Raw genomic sequence first — 17903 nt, 5'->3', positions numbered from 1 at the left:
GTCATTAATGTACTCACTCGTGCGTAAGAGTGGTTGCTAACATTCCACGGAAAAGCGCCATATTTAGCTATGCTATGCGTTCAAGGCTGGTCACTGAACGGACCCAAATCGAGTGCAATAGGGGTGGACGGTACGTGTCTTATCAATGTTCTTTGGTTTCCCGAGTATGTTCAAGGCCTTCCACCTACCCGTCCACCCCAATTGCACTCGACTTTCAGTACATTGTGCCGCTCTGGGAGCGCTACCGTTATCAGTCCTCATGTGAGGCGGAGCCCTTCTTTGATGTAATGTACGTCATAAACGCAATCTCGTCGGATCAGGAGAGAGAATAATGTCACAATCATCCCTACTCACTATTGGGTAAACTCATGTTTGTGGAGTACATTCACATTCTTCGAAATACTTTTTGCCTCCCGATACCTCAGATTGATTGATCCGATTGAAAAATAAATGGCGATGTATCTCAGACATGTACACATACAAGGTGGATTTTTGTCCATTAAGTGAACCCTCGTTAATATGACCCCCGATAATCTGACATACGCGCTTTACGACCATACTCCTGGGAAACAATGCAGTGGAACCTCTGCAAATCCCTACCCGTTAATATGACATTTCCGCATTATGACCAAAATTTTTCAGGAACGACCATGGTCATAATAACGAGAGTTCACTGTATACAATAAAACCGGGGAAGGGACGTATTTTCGTTACAGTTTCCATTTTCGTCACTGCAATGATAGTGATTTTGAGTACAACGTATACGCTCACTCCTTTGAGTACGTGGTGGGTCTGCGCAACGCGTAAAGCTTTGCTTGTGTCTTGTGCGTGCGCAGAGCCACCAACGCTATCCCTTGCGTACGCAAAGGCGATAGCGTACGGTACGCTAAAACTCTAGCTATATTTTCTTTTCCGTTACATTACACAAGTAATTTCGCAACAGTGGGACATCTTGCGTGTTTCTAAAAAAATTCAGTCGACGCATGTCTTCACCCCGCATATAGTGTGTTGTGCTCAAGCCCCAGAAACTCAAGATGGCCGTGACCAGACATCCATCCAATATCGCGTTCAGGGACTGCATGGCGCTCTCAGTAGCAAACAATACTGCCGTGGCCACGGTGAAATAAGAAAATGAAAACAAAAAAAAATCGTACGCTTGCGTCCTCGTGCTGTGTCGTGGAGACTCCACGTCTGTTGTGTAGGTCACATCTGTTCACGTCCGTTATAACGGTTCCGAAACGGTAACGAAACGGTAACGAAACGGTTCCGAAACGGTAACGAAACGGTAACGAAAATACGTCCGTTATAACGGACGTATTTTCGTTACCGTTTCCATTTTCGTTACTGCCATATTTTCATTTCCGTTTATCCGTTTCTGATACCGGCTTTCCAATTTCCGTTTCCGTTTCCAATCCGTTTCCGGTAATTGAACGGCTATTACAGAGCTGCGGGAGGACAGCCCGTCCGGCTCGGTCAGCTCGCTGTTTTACCCAAGTGCTGCTTCGGTGTCACGCGTACACACTACATAAATAATTTTATGTCGTTGGGATACGCACGTCCTGCAAAGGATTTTTTTAAAGAAATGTAGGAACATGCCTTCAGTCAGTCTTCTGTCTTCAGACACTCTGAGTCCAGCAACCCAAGATGGGCGCAACCTTCATCCAATGTCGCATTTATAGGAGGACGCTCTCAGTAGTGAACAATACTGTAGTGGCCACGGTGAAATGAAAAAAAAGTAAATCGTAGGCTGTCATCCTCGTGTTATGGTGGAGTAGAGTGGGTGGAGTCTATATTGTGCGTAAGTGTCATGTGTTGATGTCATGGAGTAATGAGGAAGTGGGACTAGTAGGTAAGCGAGGGATGCACCCTCGAGATCCAATACTGCGCTTTGTTCCTATGTTCTCGTGTAGTGTTTATAGTATTACAGGGAATGGAGTCATCAAAATACCAAAATAAAATGAAAAGTCAGTCAAATGCAGTGTTGTACCCGTTACCGAAATATGGTATCGCGATACCGATACTCGTTACTTGAGTAAAAAGTATCGAAATACCGATATCGATACTTCTTTTGTACAGTAACGAAGTACCGCTACCGTTACTAAAAAAAGTAACGCGATACTTTGGGCGATACTTTTGTTTGAAATACGGAGATGGTGCAACATGGAAATGTCGCTTACGTGAACAGTTCTGCAGTGAAAAGACAGCATATTTCATATGTAGCTCGGAAACGTTATGCTTGACTTTTAGCAATAGCTGGTTCTTGAAATCGTCTTCTGTCATCCTTGCAAGCTGTGGTGTCTCAGGCAGCTGACAGAGGCCAGTGTGACAATAACGTTAGTGTCAGGCCCACACATACCATGAAGTCAAATGACCCAGGAATCATATCTGAAGTTTACAATGCCACAGTATATGTGAGTGTGACCCAGTGCGACACGGCAGCTTAGCAGTGGAATTTAGAGCGCACTGTTAAAGAACTTGACCTCTGTTCGTTGACCTCAACTCTTTTGTTGAACACAGCGTGGTTATTTCCTTCAGTTTCAACGAAAAACGGTGAACACGTGTTTGGTATAATTTCATAATTCCGGTTACGGAGCACGTAGGCGTGTCCACAAGCTTGTTGTCGAGGGCTAGACGGACCATTGACAATAAATAAGAGTAAGAAATATGGTCGGTGAAGAAAGGGTGGGGCACTAAAAAGTATCGGTATCGGTAACGATGCGTTACCATAAATGCGTAACGGAAATACTTTTCCGATACTGATTTTAAAAAGTATTGCCGATACGCACTCCGATACCGAAAAAGTATCGATTAGTGTAACGGCGTTACTTGTAACGGCGATACGTACAACACTGGTCAAATGCCATCGCACAACAGGAATATAGCCATTACCCGAATTCAATACCGTATGATTATTTTCGTTTCTGCTTCTGTTTCCGGTAATGGAGGACCGTGGTATCCGTTTCTGTTTCCGTTATACCGTTACCCTTCCCTGGAATACGCTAGAGTTGGCGAAATTAGGCCCTGTCACTTACATATGGAGACATAGGGGTGGAAACGGCATGTATCAGATACGTAACGTCACGAAATAAAGGGTATAAAAAATAAGTTGGATACCAATAATGACTGCCTTCGGTGCTCTGTCGCATTTTCCCAAAAACATCTAATCAAAAAGTCAACGAATTTACCTGATTTGTCGTGCAATAGTTACGTGCACTTTCCTACAGGATGTCCTGTGCTATATGGCCATGTCACGTCGAGACTGGAAGGTACCCGGGTTCGTATTCCGGTGCCGCGGCTGTGCCGTCTGGGTTTTTTCCTGGGTTTTCCTCAGACGCTTTCAGACATTTATGTCGGCGCAGTCGCCTTAGAAGTCGACCCAGGACGCACATTCCCCCAGAGCGTTAGCCGCGACGTTGCCCACCTCTGTGAGGCCGACAACGGCGAACTCTTTCACCATCACCATCACCACCACCACCACCTGATATCCGCCTGGACACGTACATCGCCTGCTGGCTGTACGCACGGCTTAAACGGCTTTTACCACACAGTTTAAGAAAAAAAAATCCTTCAAGGATAAAAAATACACCTTGTATATGTGATTTTTTTCTTCTTCTAATTCTCGAGCCTTTTTTAAGTTTCGCGTGTAAACAAACAACGAAGCATTCGACTGGCACGCGCTCATGATGGTACCCATTCCAACGGAGTAGCAATCTTCTCTCTCGAACCATAGGAACACACCGCGCGATGTAAGTCCAATTCGTTAATTACGTAACTTTATGTAACGTACTTAATGTACTTAATGTAACGTACTTAATGTACTTAATGTAACGTACTTAATGTACTTAATGTAACGTACTTAATGTAATGTACTTAATGTACTTAATGTAATGTACTTAACGTACTAATTACGTACTTACGTAACGTTAATTAAATACGTAACCTTGAAATATAGAGTTCCATACCGGTATTTCCGCATTTTACGAAACATTTCAAGAACAGAGCTCTACCCGGGAAACGTCATAATGACGTTGGTAGACTGAAACCGAAAGAAATCGGAAGGGGAGGGCTGGGTTCCACGAATGGGCACTTGTTCGCTGCCTCCTATTCAAAGGAAAGTAGGACCGAAGGTCGCGTCCCTTACAGGAATCATCGTAATCCTCTCAAGACCGTGGCTTTCGGGCGCGACCTTGTTCGCCCCCTAGCTTGGAGCGTAGTTCAAGTCTACCAAATTGGTGGCGCTGTCGAACACTATGACGTCATTTGTTTACAAACGGGGAGAGGTTTATTTCCGAGCGGTTGCACGGGGCATAGACGGTCGATCGCTCGGTCGTACACTCTTAAAAATGAACTTCACCGCATAGCACGCTCCTAGCCAACCATTATCTCGAATGATATCGTTATCTGCCCCGATTTGTTGAAAACAGGGGGCGTACGCCTTTTCTGCGACAATTATGAACAGCATAAGTGTCACAGAAATGGCGTACGCCCCCCGTTTTCAACAAATCAGGGCAGATAACGATATCATTCGAGATAATGGTTGGCTAGGAGCGTGCTATGCGGTGAAGTTCATTTTTAAGAGTGTAGTCTGGCCCCCTCGGCAAGGGGAAGATCACAGCCTCTACAGAAACCGTAACGTGTAAGGCAACCAGTCATCGATATTTTAAGCAGTGATGGCCACTAGTTAACTACATGTAGTTAAACTACCTGATTGTAGTTAAAAGGTAGTTATCAACTACTCGCAGAAATGTAGTGACAACTACTAGTTAAACTACTATTTCAAGTAGTTGACTACAGTAGTTAGGTTACTGCAAGAGCCAACTACTTCCGATTTTGCCGCAAGTTTTACGGCACGATTGTGCTTCCAACTTTTACCTTGAGCTACTTGTTTGATGAGAACGGAGGTGCAGATCAATTGTGCCGTGCATGTGTACTAAATCTTCACTTTCATCACTCCTTGTGATTCATATTTAGGTGTCCAAGAACACTATAGAATGTGAATGGTGTGAATCGACAACGTTAAGTAGTTATAGATGTAGTTAAAATACATTGCAGTAGTTAAAGAAGTAGTTTTCACTACCTCCCCTGAAAAGTAGTTGAACTACTAGTTAAACTACTCCATCGCGATGTAGTTAGTAGTTATAGTTAAACTACTGTAGAAGTAGTTAGTGGCCACCACTGATTTTAAGCGGCATACTGAAGTCAGATGTTTTGTGCGCCAGAGCCGACGCTGTTCAGCTACAGTCGCACAACCAGCGATCGGAAGATATTACGAATAATATTACTTGCGACTTTTGCAGATGGCGATGGCCCAGCAGGCTGATCGCGATCACTGGGCCAATCGAGCAGAGTTTATTCTGTCATGTATTGGGATGTCCGTGGGTCTGGGAAATGTCTGGAGATTCCCTTATGTCGTCTACGACAATGGTGGTGGTAAGCGCACCGGATACTGGACAACAAATGGTTGCTTTTTCTACTGCTTATTTACTTTACTTAGTCATTTTACTATATGTAAATGTCAAAGCCAAAGGTACAGAAAAGAAGTAACTTTGTTATTACTTTATAGTTAACGAAAGCTGAAAAAACGCAGCTCCTGAAAAGCTTTTTTCATCTGTTCTGTTCAAAAGCAATTACATCACGTGCTTATCTAAGGAACAGTTGGTTTTCAAAGTTTTTGTCAGTAACGTCCCACTGCTTCGGGCCAAGTATAGTCGAACGGACTCGGCACGAAGTTGTCCCATGAGACGTTGGCATGGCTAGTGAACGTAGCCCTATACGCTGTGTGCAGCCCTTCAACGCGGGAACAGTTCATACTAGTATGTGACACCATCTCTATGGAAGTAGCAGCGTTCCGCCCTTTCGCACAGGTGCCTTCATGATACCATACTTTGCCCTGATGGTACTTGTTGGGAGGCCCATGTACTACCTGGAACTCATTCTGGGACAGTTCTCCAGCAGTGCCCAGGTCGAAGCTTTTGGAGGATTCCCGATGGCTAGAGGTACACACATCAATTTCATGTCGCTATATATACCCATGCTAACTGTTCCAGCACAGTACCTGATAGAAGTCGGCCGAGGACGCAAACTAAAGTAATGGCGCGCCGAATAAAATGCCAGAAACCACGCCGAGACCTTGACAAAAATGCCTTCATGCAGCTTTCGCTGCAATATGCATCATGTCACGATTACGTTCATCTCAGCGTGGTCGGGACAGTGCATATATCGGTGATAGGAAAATAGCTAGCATGTACTCAGTTAGAGCCTATATACTTGACCGCAAATCAGGGGAAGCGGGTTCGAACCCCAACCGATGATGCCTTTTCGTCAACCGCCCTTATTTATTTATTTATTCAAAATACGTTAAAGACCCAAACGGGTACAACATAACGGAAGAGTTGGGCGACAATAACACTGTAAAAACTGAAAAAAAGTAAATAATATGATCGGCAAACAACAAGAGAAACGTCAGATATAAAAAAGGAAATAGAACACTAAAGTCATCGAGACATAATGCAAAAAACAGCAAGTATGTAAACAAATAGATCCTGTAAACAACAGTGCGAAAAAATGGAAAAAAAAGAACGTAAAGAAGAGTCAGGGAAGATATAACAACGCAAATGCTTTAATCGCATAATGCTCAATCGCAAACGCTTTAATCGTAATATGCATCTGTGTGGCTGAAGTTCTCAAGTGTGGCGCCTGAGTAACGCGTTGTTGCGCTTCCAGGCCTTGGCTGGGCTATGGTGTACGGCTGCACGTGTATTTCCATGTACTATAACATCATCTTGGCGTACGCGCTGCTGTACCTCTACTATTCCTGCTGGCATACCCTTCCCTGGTCCGTCTGTGACTACGAAAAGTGGGCGGACGAGAACTGCTTCGTTCAGCGGCCCGGCATGGTCAGTAACCTGTTGTTTCTGCAGGACCCTGCAGCGACTCCGTGTGCTAAATAAATCTGTGGAGTCCAGCTTCTGTTGTTAGCAACGGGTTTGTGTGCAACGGCGTCTGTCACTTCTGCCCTACACTCTTAAAAATGAACTTCACCACATAGAGCGCTCCTAGCCAACCATCATCCCGAATGACAACGTTCTCGCCCCTGATTTGCTGAAAACGGGAGGAGGAGCCTATTTTGTGCCCATTATGCACGGCACAAAATAGGCTCCTCCTCCCGTTTTCAGCAAATCAGGGGCGAGAACGTTGTCATTCGGGATGATGGTTGGCTAGGAGCGTGCTATATGGTGAAGTTCATTTTTAAGAGTGTAATCACAGGATTTTTAGCTTTTCACGGTTTATTTGCAGTCAGAAGCTACACCGATAGATCAATCAATCAACACAATCTGTCCGTTCGCTAAATCCCGATAGATTTCGGCACGGCTGGGCAGGACGACTACAGTTGCTTTCGGCTAGCCCACATCTTCAAGTAACATGCGAATGTCTATGATATCTTATCAATATAATCATATCAGGGCCGTGAGCACCTTTTAGCGTCACGATTTGATGTTATATTATCAATCAGTGAGGCAGCCGTATCAGACCCCCCAGTGCAGTTGTACCAATCACGGTCTGTCTCGCCGATTTTATGGTAATACGTATATCGTACGTCTTATCATATACGTACCCATCTTATCTGACGCACGCGTTGTCACGCAAATATTTCTTGTTCACTTAATAGCCAATAAATATTCCCCTTTGGCGTACACCGTTCTGTCGCTGTTCCTCCGCAGTTCCCTTGCACAAGAGTTGTAGAGATGCTGATAAGAGACTACGAACATAAGAACATTCAAGGTAACGACACCGTGCTCGTCTCCGACAAAGAGAAATCTGTCACCGTACCGCGGGAAGCTCTCGACCTCATGAACAGCGAGTGCACAAATGCCACACAGTCTGCACCGGAACAGTTTTTCTAGTAAGTGACCAGTAGAACAAGACACGGAATTGTTATAGAGGTCGTGACGAAATTACGCCAGATAAATGTACGAGCATATGCATCGGTGTAGGCCTGCATTCTAAGTCTTACAACAAACGGGGTAAAGAAACGCGCAGAAAATCACAAACACATCCGGCGCTGAGCCAGTGAGGCGGCAGCAGGCGAGGTCACGTGCTTTCAAAAGCCAATGAGAGGGTCATCTTGTTACGACGTCACGGCAGTAGGCGCTGGCCATGCCCGCTAGGCTGGCCACGTGGTCCTTTTTGCCCTATAATTAGGCTTCTCGAATAATAACGTCAATAATTTAAAAGAAGAAGAGACTGCAAGGCACCACTGTAAGCAAAATGAAAATGTTTCCAATACAACACTTGAAATTCACACTTTTTCATGTAACAGTTGAGGGAGGGGGGGGTGATTAGAAAATGTGGGGTCCCGGAAAAAAGCTCACTGCACCGCCCGCTTGTTTAAAATCGAACATTTATTTTCATGGTCATAAATACGCAGAAGGCTCTCCTGACCGAGATGGGTGCATATTCTTTATGAACTAAACCTACTCCACGACGTATATGAAATACGTAAAAAGCTCACCTGACCTAACCTTGGTCAGTCTCGACAGGTGCTAAAAGTCCTTTTTTTCTCCTCAGCCAACTCCCAGAGTGAGACTTTGATTGAGCTGTCCCAATGATTTTTATTAGTGTCCATAAATGTAATAAATAAAGCAGTTGCAGAAAGCGGTGAACATTTGTCCGCCTCCGGCGAGCTTTTGTCCGCGCACCGAAAATGTGTGCTTTGACGAAGCCTTTTTCCTTTCCTAGTAAACACGTTCTGGGTCTGAGCCCGAGTATAGAACAATTGGGCTCTCTTCAATGGCAACTGGTGGTGGCGTTGGTCGTCGCATGGGCTTGTGTCTATCTGTGCGTTTACAAAGGAATCCACACGTCAGGAAAGGTAAGCACATTCACCCGAACAGTCGTTTCGTCAGACAGCGCCAACTATACGGGTTTACCCGATGTAAAGTTCGTGATTTCTCCGTAAAAAGGAATATCATAGGAACGGCAAACGCCGGAACTTTCGGGTGTGTGGAGTAAAACGTCCAACTTGTTGTTGAAACTCAACTCAACTCAACTTGTTCAACTCAATTTGTTTCTTGTCAACATCCTATTCTGTATTTACTTGAGCTTCTGAAGCACCGGTGACGCTGCTAAATCAAGTTTAGAAGCCATATTTACTAGAAGTTTAACGACAATAAATATCGCTACAATAGCTTAATGAAAAAAAAAAAAAACGCGCCAACAACCAACGCAGTTCAAGCTAAACCAAGACGAGGTTGAACACAGTGAAATAGGTTGATTTGCAACAGAGTAACTCTCTTACTATTCTTTAGTTTAGAAATATAACTTGATAGGTGCATACCCCTGCAGGATGTAGCAACCAGCCCGTGCACCCTGGCACGTCTGTTAATTAAACTATGAGGAAGCTATATATATATATATATATATATATATCTTATCTCCTCTGTCTAATGATATTTTCCCTATCCTGCTAGGTGGTCTACGTAACTGCTGTGGCGCCTTTTATCATTCTGGGAGTAATGTTCGTAAGAGGAATTACTCTCCCCGGAGCAATGACTGGACTCCACTTCTATTTCGTGCCGGAATGGAGTAAGGTGCTAGACTTCCATGTAAGTCCTCTCGGCAATGTGCCGTATACTGTGTGCCTTTTTATTCCGCTTTGTGTTCCTCGTAGACTACTCCTTGCAGCGAAAGTAACGCATACATGACAGAGTAGGTGCTATGGTGTGGCATGACCTTGACCAGAATGCTCGACAAAAAGGAAAGAAATTAGTGTACTAAGTACTAAATACTGAAAAGGTATTTTAATTACACTACAAATACTTTTCACGAATCGTACTCGGTAGAGGATACTAAGATACCAACAAAAGTATTAAAAATACAGTATTTAGAGTACGGTACTCGAGGTACCTCCAAGTGTCCTCGTGAGTGATGTGTCAGGTTTGGGTGTAGCCTGCTGGAGCAGGGGCAAGTCAGTACTGAATAGATCGTAAAGAGTCCAAGTCGTGGCGTTTGTTGGCGCCTCTATACTTGGTGACGTTCAGTAAAACAGCACTATACAGTGCCTCATAGGTTCATGGCCTTTCAGGTGTGGCGTAACGCGGCTGAACAGATCTTCTATTCGCTGAGCATCTCCGAAGGCATGATCATCTGCTTCGGTGGCTTCAACGAATTTCGAAACGAACTACGCAGGTGAGCACCTGGTCCACAAGTGCTAACGGGATGACCTTTCTAAAAAGGGATATGGTATATGAGATAGTCGGTATGCGTGGGAATAACAACGATTTAATACGAGTAACTAGGGACAAGACAATACATGTTGGAGCCTGTGTCTCCAGACGAATCAGCCAGAAGAATGATCCAGGCCGAGCTCTCGCGCATCGTCTTCAGTGTCCGCAACCCAACCGACTAGCGCCACTACAGTATATATCCGCGCTAACTATGGATAGAAGTGCTCTGTAGAAATGCTTTTTTTTTTTCATTTTTGACAAAAATTGCTCGATTATTCACGGTCAAGTGCACCACCTTGTGGCCGCACTAACGTCCTGAGGCATTATCCTCATTAATTTTAACTAACGAACTTTTTAGTTATGACGTCGCGGATTAGACGATTTGCACAACGACAATAACGGCTGCTTTTGTGGGACACCTTTGCCATCTCCAGGAAAAAAAATCGAACCCGTAAAACGGTACGCTCCTAAAAATGAACTTCACCGCATATATAAGCACGCTCCTAGCCAACCGTCACCTCAAATGGTATCGTTATCTGCCCTGATTTGTTGAAAACGGGTGGCGTACGCCTTGTGACAATTATGAACAGCATAAGTCTCACAAAAAAGGCGTACGCCCCCCATTTTCAACAAATCAGAGCAGATAACGATATCATTCCAGATGATGGTTGGCTAGGACTCGTGCTATGCGGTGAAGTTCATTTTTAAGAGTGTAGGAAATGGTCCCTCAAAACGGAAACGTTTTGTGTTGACAAGCGCTAAATTGGAATACACGACGGACGCCGTCAAATGGGAACCAGGCATGATAGAGAGCGATAAATTGTCGGCCTGTACAGCAGCCAGTCTTTTGAATCGATTGCAGGGACGTATTCATCATCGCAGCAGCAGACACATTCCTGAGCATCTTCGGGGGGATCGTCGTGTTCTCTGTGCTGGGCAATATGGCTCAAGAACTGGGCGTTCCCGTCAGCGAAGTCGTCTCGGACGGTAATTTATTCGCAACGATGCCTTCGTGCGTTCGCTTCAATATTACTGGACAGGTTTCAGCCTGGCGTTTGTGGCCTACCCGCAAGCGCTGAGCATGATTCACTATCCGAACTTCTGGTCCGTCGCGTTCTTCGCCATGCTTTTCTTCTTGGCTATCGACTCCGAGGTAAGTGCTGAACATTGAACATCGCTCGAAATCCTGCCTCGTCTGTCAAGCTGTCCACCAGGAGTCACCGTGCAAAATATTTCCGTTCTGCGGTGCGTTACAGCTGTGCGTTCAAATACGAAACACAGTCGGAGAAAGCAGCCGCGGACGGCTGACACGATGCTCTCGTGACGTGGTGAAGGCTCCGCGCCACGTTTCTTTGTTTTTGCCAGGTCCCCCAAGGTCGCCATTTTCCCATGTATTGGTTCCTATCCCGATGCGTGCAATGCCGGAGGCCGCCCTTAGATACCCCATTGTTACCAGACGTTGGCTTGCGTGAATTGTAGCGCGCTAAAGATCCAGTTGAAGCACAATCCAAGCCAGGCCAAGTCACCGAAGGAGAAATGGACGACTGCAGCGCCTGCGGCGCCTGGTACGACAGGTACGCAATGTGATGCACGCAGCCATGCACTAGATCCTTCCGATCGCTCAACACGTTTAAAAACGGACCAAAAAGTGAAACACGACAGAGAAAGTTGTTATACGCGTTTTATTTGGACATATAAAGACTAGATTCATTCGCAGAAACAACAAAAACATTTTGCCGCTAAACTTAGCGCGCTGCAGTGATCCGGAACGGCAACAGTGGGGTATCTAGTGGCGGCCTTCTTCATTGCACGCTTTTTCGAGGTGAGTTTGGGGGACCTGGTTTTTGCCTTCGCAGCTCACGCGCCGCTTATACATGCTTGAGCTGTGCCGTTGGACGTCACTGGTCACGTGAGGAGAGTAGCACACGTCACGACGTCCTCTCGTTTTGCGATGCGCTCTTTTCACAAGGAGAAGGATGTTTCAAAGTTGTTCGCAACGAAGTCCTCGCGCTCGCTCTGTAGGTCACCCGCGCTCATCGTGCTTTCGCACGAACTCACTTTATTCGTTGGAGAACACTCTGCACCGAACAAAATGTTCAGGGGTCACCTCGGTGCTCCTTTAACTCGTTTAACAGGGGGCATTACATAAGGTGGGGTGTTCGAGCAACAAAGAGCGTAAGGGGATCAAAATTATAATTAAAGTACTTGTCAAGCCATCACAAAACTTGACCAGATAGAAAAAGGATCGAGAAAAAAAAAAAAAATTATCAGTGTATGAATAATTTTACTGAAGTACTGTCGCAGCGATTCATGTGATGTCAAGTTGTTTTCATTCCTTTATTCCCAAGTGTGAGGTGCATAAGGATGTGAACACGGCAATGTTGACAATACGTCAAGATAAGCCTGGTAATCGTTATCCTTCCTCAGTTTGCCGCCGTGGAATGTGTCCTGACACCATTCAAGGACAAGTTCCCGTCCTTGAAACAGCACAGCTCCAAGCTGTCTTTCTTGGCCTGCGTGGGGATGTGCATCTTCGGACTACCGATGACACTACAAGTAACCACCATGATGTACGCCTCAGTATTTGTGTAGCCAGATGCGATGTCTTTCGCAGGGTGGTCTCTACATCTTGACCATACTGGACGTCTTTGTTGGCGGCCAGATGTTGGCCTGGATAGGGGCAACGGAAATTTTGGTCGTCGTCTTTGGATATGGTACGTCGCCCGCCACTCTCACGCGATGGGTAGTTATCGCTGCATACTGCTACGTACTGCTGCAGCAGTACGTAGGCAGGCTGCTGACGATGGCCCAATAAGGCCGAAACAGTTGTCCAGTACTGGCATGGCGACGCCTGAGCACTTACAAACATATACGCTATATGTGCAGCCAATGAGCTCCGGCTAATTTTTCTCCTTACATACTTGTGGTCCTGTTTTCCCGCGACTTCAAAATGCGGCAAAAATCAGGAAAACATGGACATTTTCTCGCTCCGTCCCAAACCGCAGAAAATTCTGTAAAACGGAAGCTGAACGAGCAAATAACGATACCGTACCGTACAACTACGAAAGCCTACACTACACACCTGCGTCCCTATGAAGAGGTAACCCTATATAGGCTTACTTACCTCTTGCAGGACTAAACCGTTTCTGCTTGGACGTCGAATTCATGATGGGTGATCCTCCTGGAACATTTATCCGATTCTGTTGGATGGTCTGTTGTCCACTCTGTCTCGGAGTAAGTCGCACAGAACTTTCACACACACAGACACACACTACAGGGTGTGTCACACTGCAAAAACAAAACAGGAAACAGCGACAAGACTCAGAACGCTGTCTGCGTTCCGTGTTTTGTTGATGTCAACAGCCGCGTTTACATGAATGCGACACAAGCGCATCGAATCGAGTGGAAACCGGAATGAAGTCGATGCGCCACCGTTTGCAACTGGTTTGAACTGGTTTGGCCAGAGCCGTTTATTGGGAGAGTTCGGCCATTAGGAGGAGCCAAAGTTGAAGCGCGTCATGCGACGTCATGGCTAAACGACCTCCCTCGCCGTGCTCCATTGTTGTTCCGACGTCAGCCGGTAGCCGACGCCATATATTGATGCTGACCGTTGTTGACGATGCAAGGACGGAAGACACGTGCGTTGAAAGCAGTCCTTGAACTCCTTTAGTTTGGAAACAAAACAAAGTCCCCCTTATCACAGGCGGCTGTGGGTGATAAGCCGGTTATTCCTGTAGATTACATTCACTGCGCGACAACGAAGCAGTCGACCAGCTCGCAGACAGCATCAAAATTGTGCGCACCAGAAGGCTGATAAACGGATTCTGCTTGGATTCATGCTTTCTGGGCGGCGCAACGACGACTCTGACGTCAAAATAGGCTCCACCCATGAGGCGGCAAAAGATCAAAGAATGGCCAAACTCTCCCTATAAATGGCTCTGGGTTTGGCTCGAAACTAGCGCCCCACGATGTCACATTGTCACTTCTTCGACCACAAAATCTACCGTGCAGCCATATACTGCAGAGCGCGCCCTCCTTTTGTATTTACCGCCCGTATTTACCGCTAAATCGCCAGTGTATTTTTAATAAGAAATCTGCGCAGTCGCGTAGTTGTCCAAAATTATTTTTTTAACGCCATACAACTGCAGTCACACGTAACTATACCTAGCGGACCTTTGCTTGCAGACAATAGTGCTAAGCAGCTTCGGAACATGGACGGACATCACTATTGGCGAGTACACCTTCCCGCTCTGGGCCAGCGTCGTCGGAATTTTGTCAGCACTCGTTGCCATGGGGATTGCGGCCGTGTTCGCCATCAGGCACATCGTGATTTGCAAATACGTAGGTGGTAGTCTTTCCACGAGGCTCTTATCACTTACAGCTGTGCAACTAGACAAGGTTACCCTTTCTGGGATAGCAAATTGGATTGGTGTTTTGAGTAAGGCTTCATGGTTTTAAATATGCCCAAAGGGGATTGCAAACAATGATTCAATCCCTGCTAGGCATATTACAAGAGCTGCTCACGCAAATCTTCATTGCATATATTGACTATCGCGTCCTGGAACGTATATGCATGAGACCGGCACGGCAATGTCCGTCACAGCTTCACAGTCAATCTTCTGAAAACGGCAAACACCATGATGACGTAAGCCAGGCACACAAATGGGAGCGAAGCGCAGGCGGTTGTCTCCGAGGTCGTTTGCTTGGCGTTCGCGTCGTTAACGCACCGTAAAAAGTCCTCGGTAAATACGCCGACTTTCGCTTACCAGTGTGAGTTCTGACGTCACCATGTTGCGCGGAGCACGGTGTTACGTTCCAGGCTGTGCGAATACGTCTGACGCTAAACCAGAAACATTCCGCAAGCCGCCCACAGAGCAGACGCCGCCCATTAGTCAGTCAGTCGCCAAGGCTACCAAGCTCCCTCCAGCCGCTCCCTGATTGGTCTCGTCCGCGCCAAAGGGAGCTCACTGATTGGCCTTGTGCGGGTGAACTTTCCAGAGAGGGAATCCCTTAATACTCTCAATATTCTTCGTCTGCTCTTGCCATATGTTATACGAAAGTGCACAGAAGCAATATGCCACCGATTCGTGTCGGATTTTCGGCGTTCTTATCAGTGATGAACGCGAGGTAAAACGGCACTACAGTTTCGGAATGGACCGGGGCGGACGCGATAGTTCCTTTAAACAGATGATTATTTTAGAATAAGCGAGTTGGTAAATTTTCGTATAATGCCTGACCTCAGCAGCAATTGGGATGAAAGCTGCGCCATTTTTTTTTATCAACAGTTCTGTCAGTCAGATGCGTTGCTTCAGGGCATCACCGCTGCATCCCCAGAAATGTGATGCATATGACAGAATGCAACGGAGATTAAGTGATGTTGCTTGTTGGCAACACACTAATTAATTTCACTAATTAATGAATTACAAACAAAAATAATTCCTCACACCACTGGTGACACCAGAGCCATCATGAGGCGAGTATGCGCCCAGAGGAGGGCATATCTGAAGCCCCCTCCCCTCCCCCAATTTCCCGTTGCCGTAAGAAACCCTGTAAACAAATAAAACTAAACGCTTATTTGCACTGCTGAGATCGTAAATTCAAGTTATCTTCATTCCTACTTTATACTGTCGAACCAACCTGCCAGGTTCTGTAGTTCGGAACGGACGGTGACACTATGCAGTCCGTCCATTTGGTGTGCGGTGAACGATTCTATTTTTGAACTTTGGCTCATTTTTCGTTAAACACTCTGTATACCGTATTTTCTGGTGTATAACGCGTGCGTTATACAGTAAAAAAAGTGCTCTGAAGAGGTCCTGCGCATTATCTAACGGTGCACGTTATAGTAAACGGAAATATTTTCCTACAGCGTTCCTTTTCTTGTCGGTGTCGTACAAATTGTAGCCTCTTCCAGGGTGTACTGCGAGTTTCTCACAAATCTATCGGGGTCAGTTGACAAGGCCGGCGAAAGGGCGCTGTACTTCATAAAAACAATCCTGAATTCATTTCAGAAGGCTGGCGTGATTGAGAAGTGACGCGAAACTAAATATGTTTCAAATAAAGCGTATGCATATGTTATACACCGCCTTGGTTTATTGTGTATAGTGGTGGCAGTGCAGAAGATTGAAGCAACATTGTGGTGTGTGTTATATGTGGAAGTAGCACTGAACGGGACAGAGAGAAGAGGCGACAGGACATGGAACAGGACAGTTCGTCATGCCAACACGCCCGGTTTTTCACTTTGATGTTATACGTGGAACTTTTTTCAAATGCGGCCCTTTTTTTAGGGGTGCGCGTTATACACCGGAAAATACGGTAGAGTAAAACCCGCGGATAGCGATATCGCGTATAACGATATCCCTCATAAAACGGTGGTTCATGATTTTACCGTCAAAATATACATTGGGTCTATGGGGAAACGACCCGCGTATAGCGATGGAGACCGCGGTTCCGAGAATTCGTATAACGATGTTGGACGCTGTCCCGTGCGCGTAACCACAGTGCGTAATAGGATACAGTAGAGTCTCGATGCTACGAATCTCACGGGGTAGCGGAAAAAATTCGTATAATCCAAAATTCACATCGAAAGAATTCAACCAAAATAAAAATTGAGGCAAGAAATAGACAGCGACTGTTCATTTTCCAATACTGTCAGTGAAAGAGGTAGGTGGTAACTCTTTTATGTCTCCGTATTTGGCCAATGCTGCTCAAATTCGCGAGATGATTCAAAAGGCCTAGCACGTGCTTTCCACCCGCAAGTCGCGAGACACTGTTCTAAAGCGAGCTTCTCCTAGAGCACTCAGGCGTTAGGTGAAGCCGACCTGCGGAATGGTGACGTGTAGTGTTGCCAGAAGTTGTCCTGCTATGTTGTCTGGTTCCCTCCACGAGTTCTGATCGCTGTTTTCCCAAGCCACTGCGATGTCACACAGCTTCGCGTTTTTTTAGCATCTGTTTCTTTTTCTTTTGCTACACGCGGGGTGGCGCGCGACTTTTTGGGGATGCGCTATTTAGGTCAGCCCTCGTTTAACGATGTACCCCGTATAACGATGGAATTCGCGACTACCGTCAATATCGTTATACGCGGGTTTCACTGTATATGCCTCTGTGACAACTGCTTTTCTCCTCCAGAACTTCCACAAGGCCATGGAGACCGTAGAAAAATGGGGCCCAAGAAATCCTGAGGACAACAAGGATTACGTGGAGTTCATGAAAGCGCACGGATACGAAGAGACATCAAAGGGCATATTAACGCTTGGGAAGACTCCTCACGATGAGGGTCCGCAGAAGGGTCACGCGGAAGACGTCAAAGATGCACCAGAGAAGGAGGGCAGTCCACTGCCTTTGCAGGGCGTGCCTAAGATGGTGTAATGGTGCACTAAAAATGCTCTGCAATATAAAAATCTTTTTTTTACAAAAAGTTACTGGTGAAGCGCAAAGAGTGTTGTGCGAAGAAGAGGAAAGTGGAGGATTAGACAATGTTTGTAGGAAACTTGAAGCGACATTGATATTCACATTCTTTGTGCTGCCTTGCGCTTTTAGAAATTTTTGATTTTTGTTTGCTACTGCAAGCACATTCAGGATGTTGTGTACCCATGAAATTTTAGCTGAAATTTGTAGGCTCGCACCAGCTAAAACAAAAACCATTTTGTTTTTGTTACCATGAAGCAGTGCCTGCTCGAT

At 45.8% G+C, this 17903-nt stretch overlaps 1 protein-coding gene and 1 long non-coding RNA gene across 2 annotated transcripts in view; one reads left to right on the top strand and one right to left on the bottom strand.

Annotated features, from left to right (window-relative positions):
* LOC135398825 (uncharacterized) overlaps positions 1-13523 on the bottom strand; it is a 265742-nt gene extending 252219 nt beyond the window's left edge. Inside the window, exon 1 of the long non-coding RNA XR_010424143.1 lies at positions 13351-13523. This is a non-coding gene — a long non-coding RNA (uncharacterized LOC135398825). The remainder of the gene's footprint in view (positions 1-13350) is intronic.
* On the top strand, positions 3656-17796 carry LOC135398823 (sodium-dependent proline transporter-like). The gene is made up of 15 exons (XM_064630326.1): positions 3656-3746; positions 5298-5430; positions 5865-5996; positions 6724-6896; positions 7722-7903; positions 8740-8872; positions 9471-9605; positions 10085-10188; positions 11089-11213; positions 11267-11379; positions 12654-12782; positions 12841-12940; positions 13360-13460; positions 14412-14567; positions 17352-17796. The coding sequence occupies exons 2-15, from the start codon at positions 5298-5300 to the stop codon at positions 17589-17591; spliced, it is 1956 nt and encodes a 651-aa protein (XP_064486396.1). The 5' UTR covers positions 3656-3746; the 3' UTR covers positions 17592-17796.
* Positions 17797-17903: the final 107 nt, after the last annotated feature.

This window comes from Ornithodoros turicata, chromosome 6 (genome assembly GCF_037126465.1).
Source record: "Ornithodoros turicata isolate Travis chromosome 6, ASM3712646v1, whole genome shotgun sequence".
NCBI lineage: Eukaryota > Metazoa > Arthropoda > Arachnida > Ixodida > Argasidae > Ornithodoros > Ornithodoros turicata.
The sequence above is the reverse complement of the archived record's forward strand: the minus strand, read 5'-3'. Positions and strand labels throughout refer to the sequence as shown.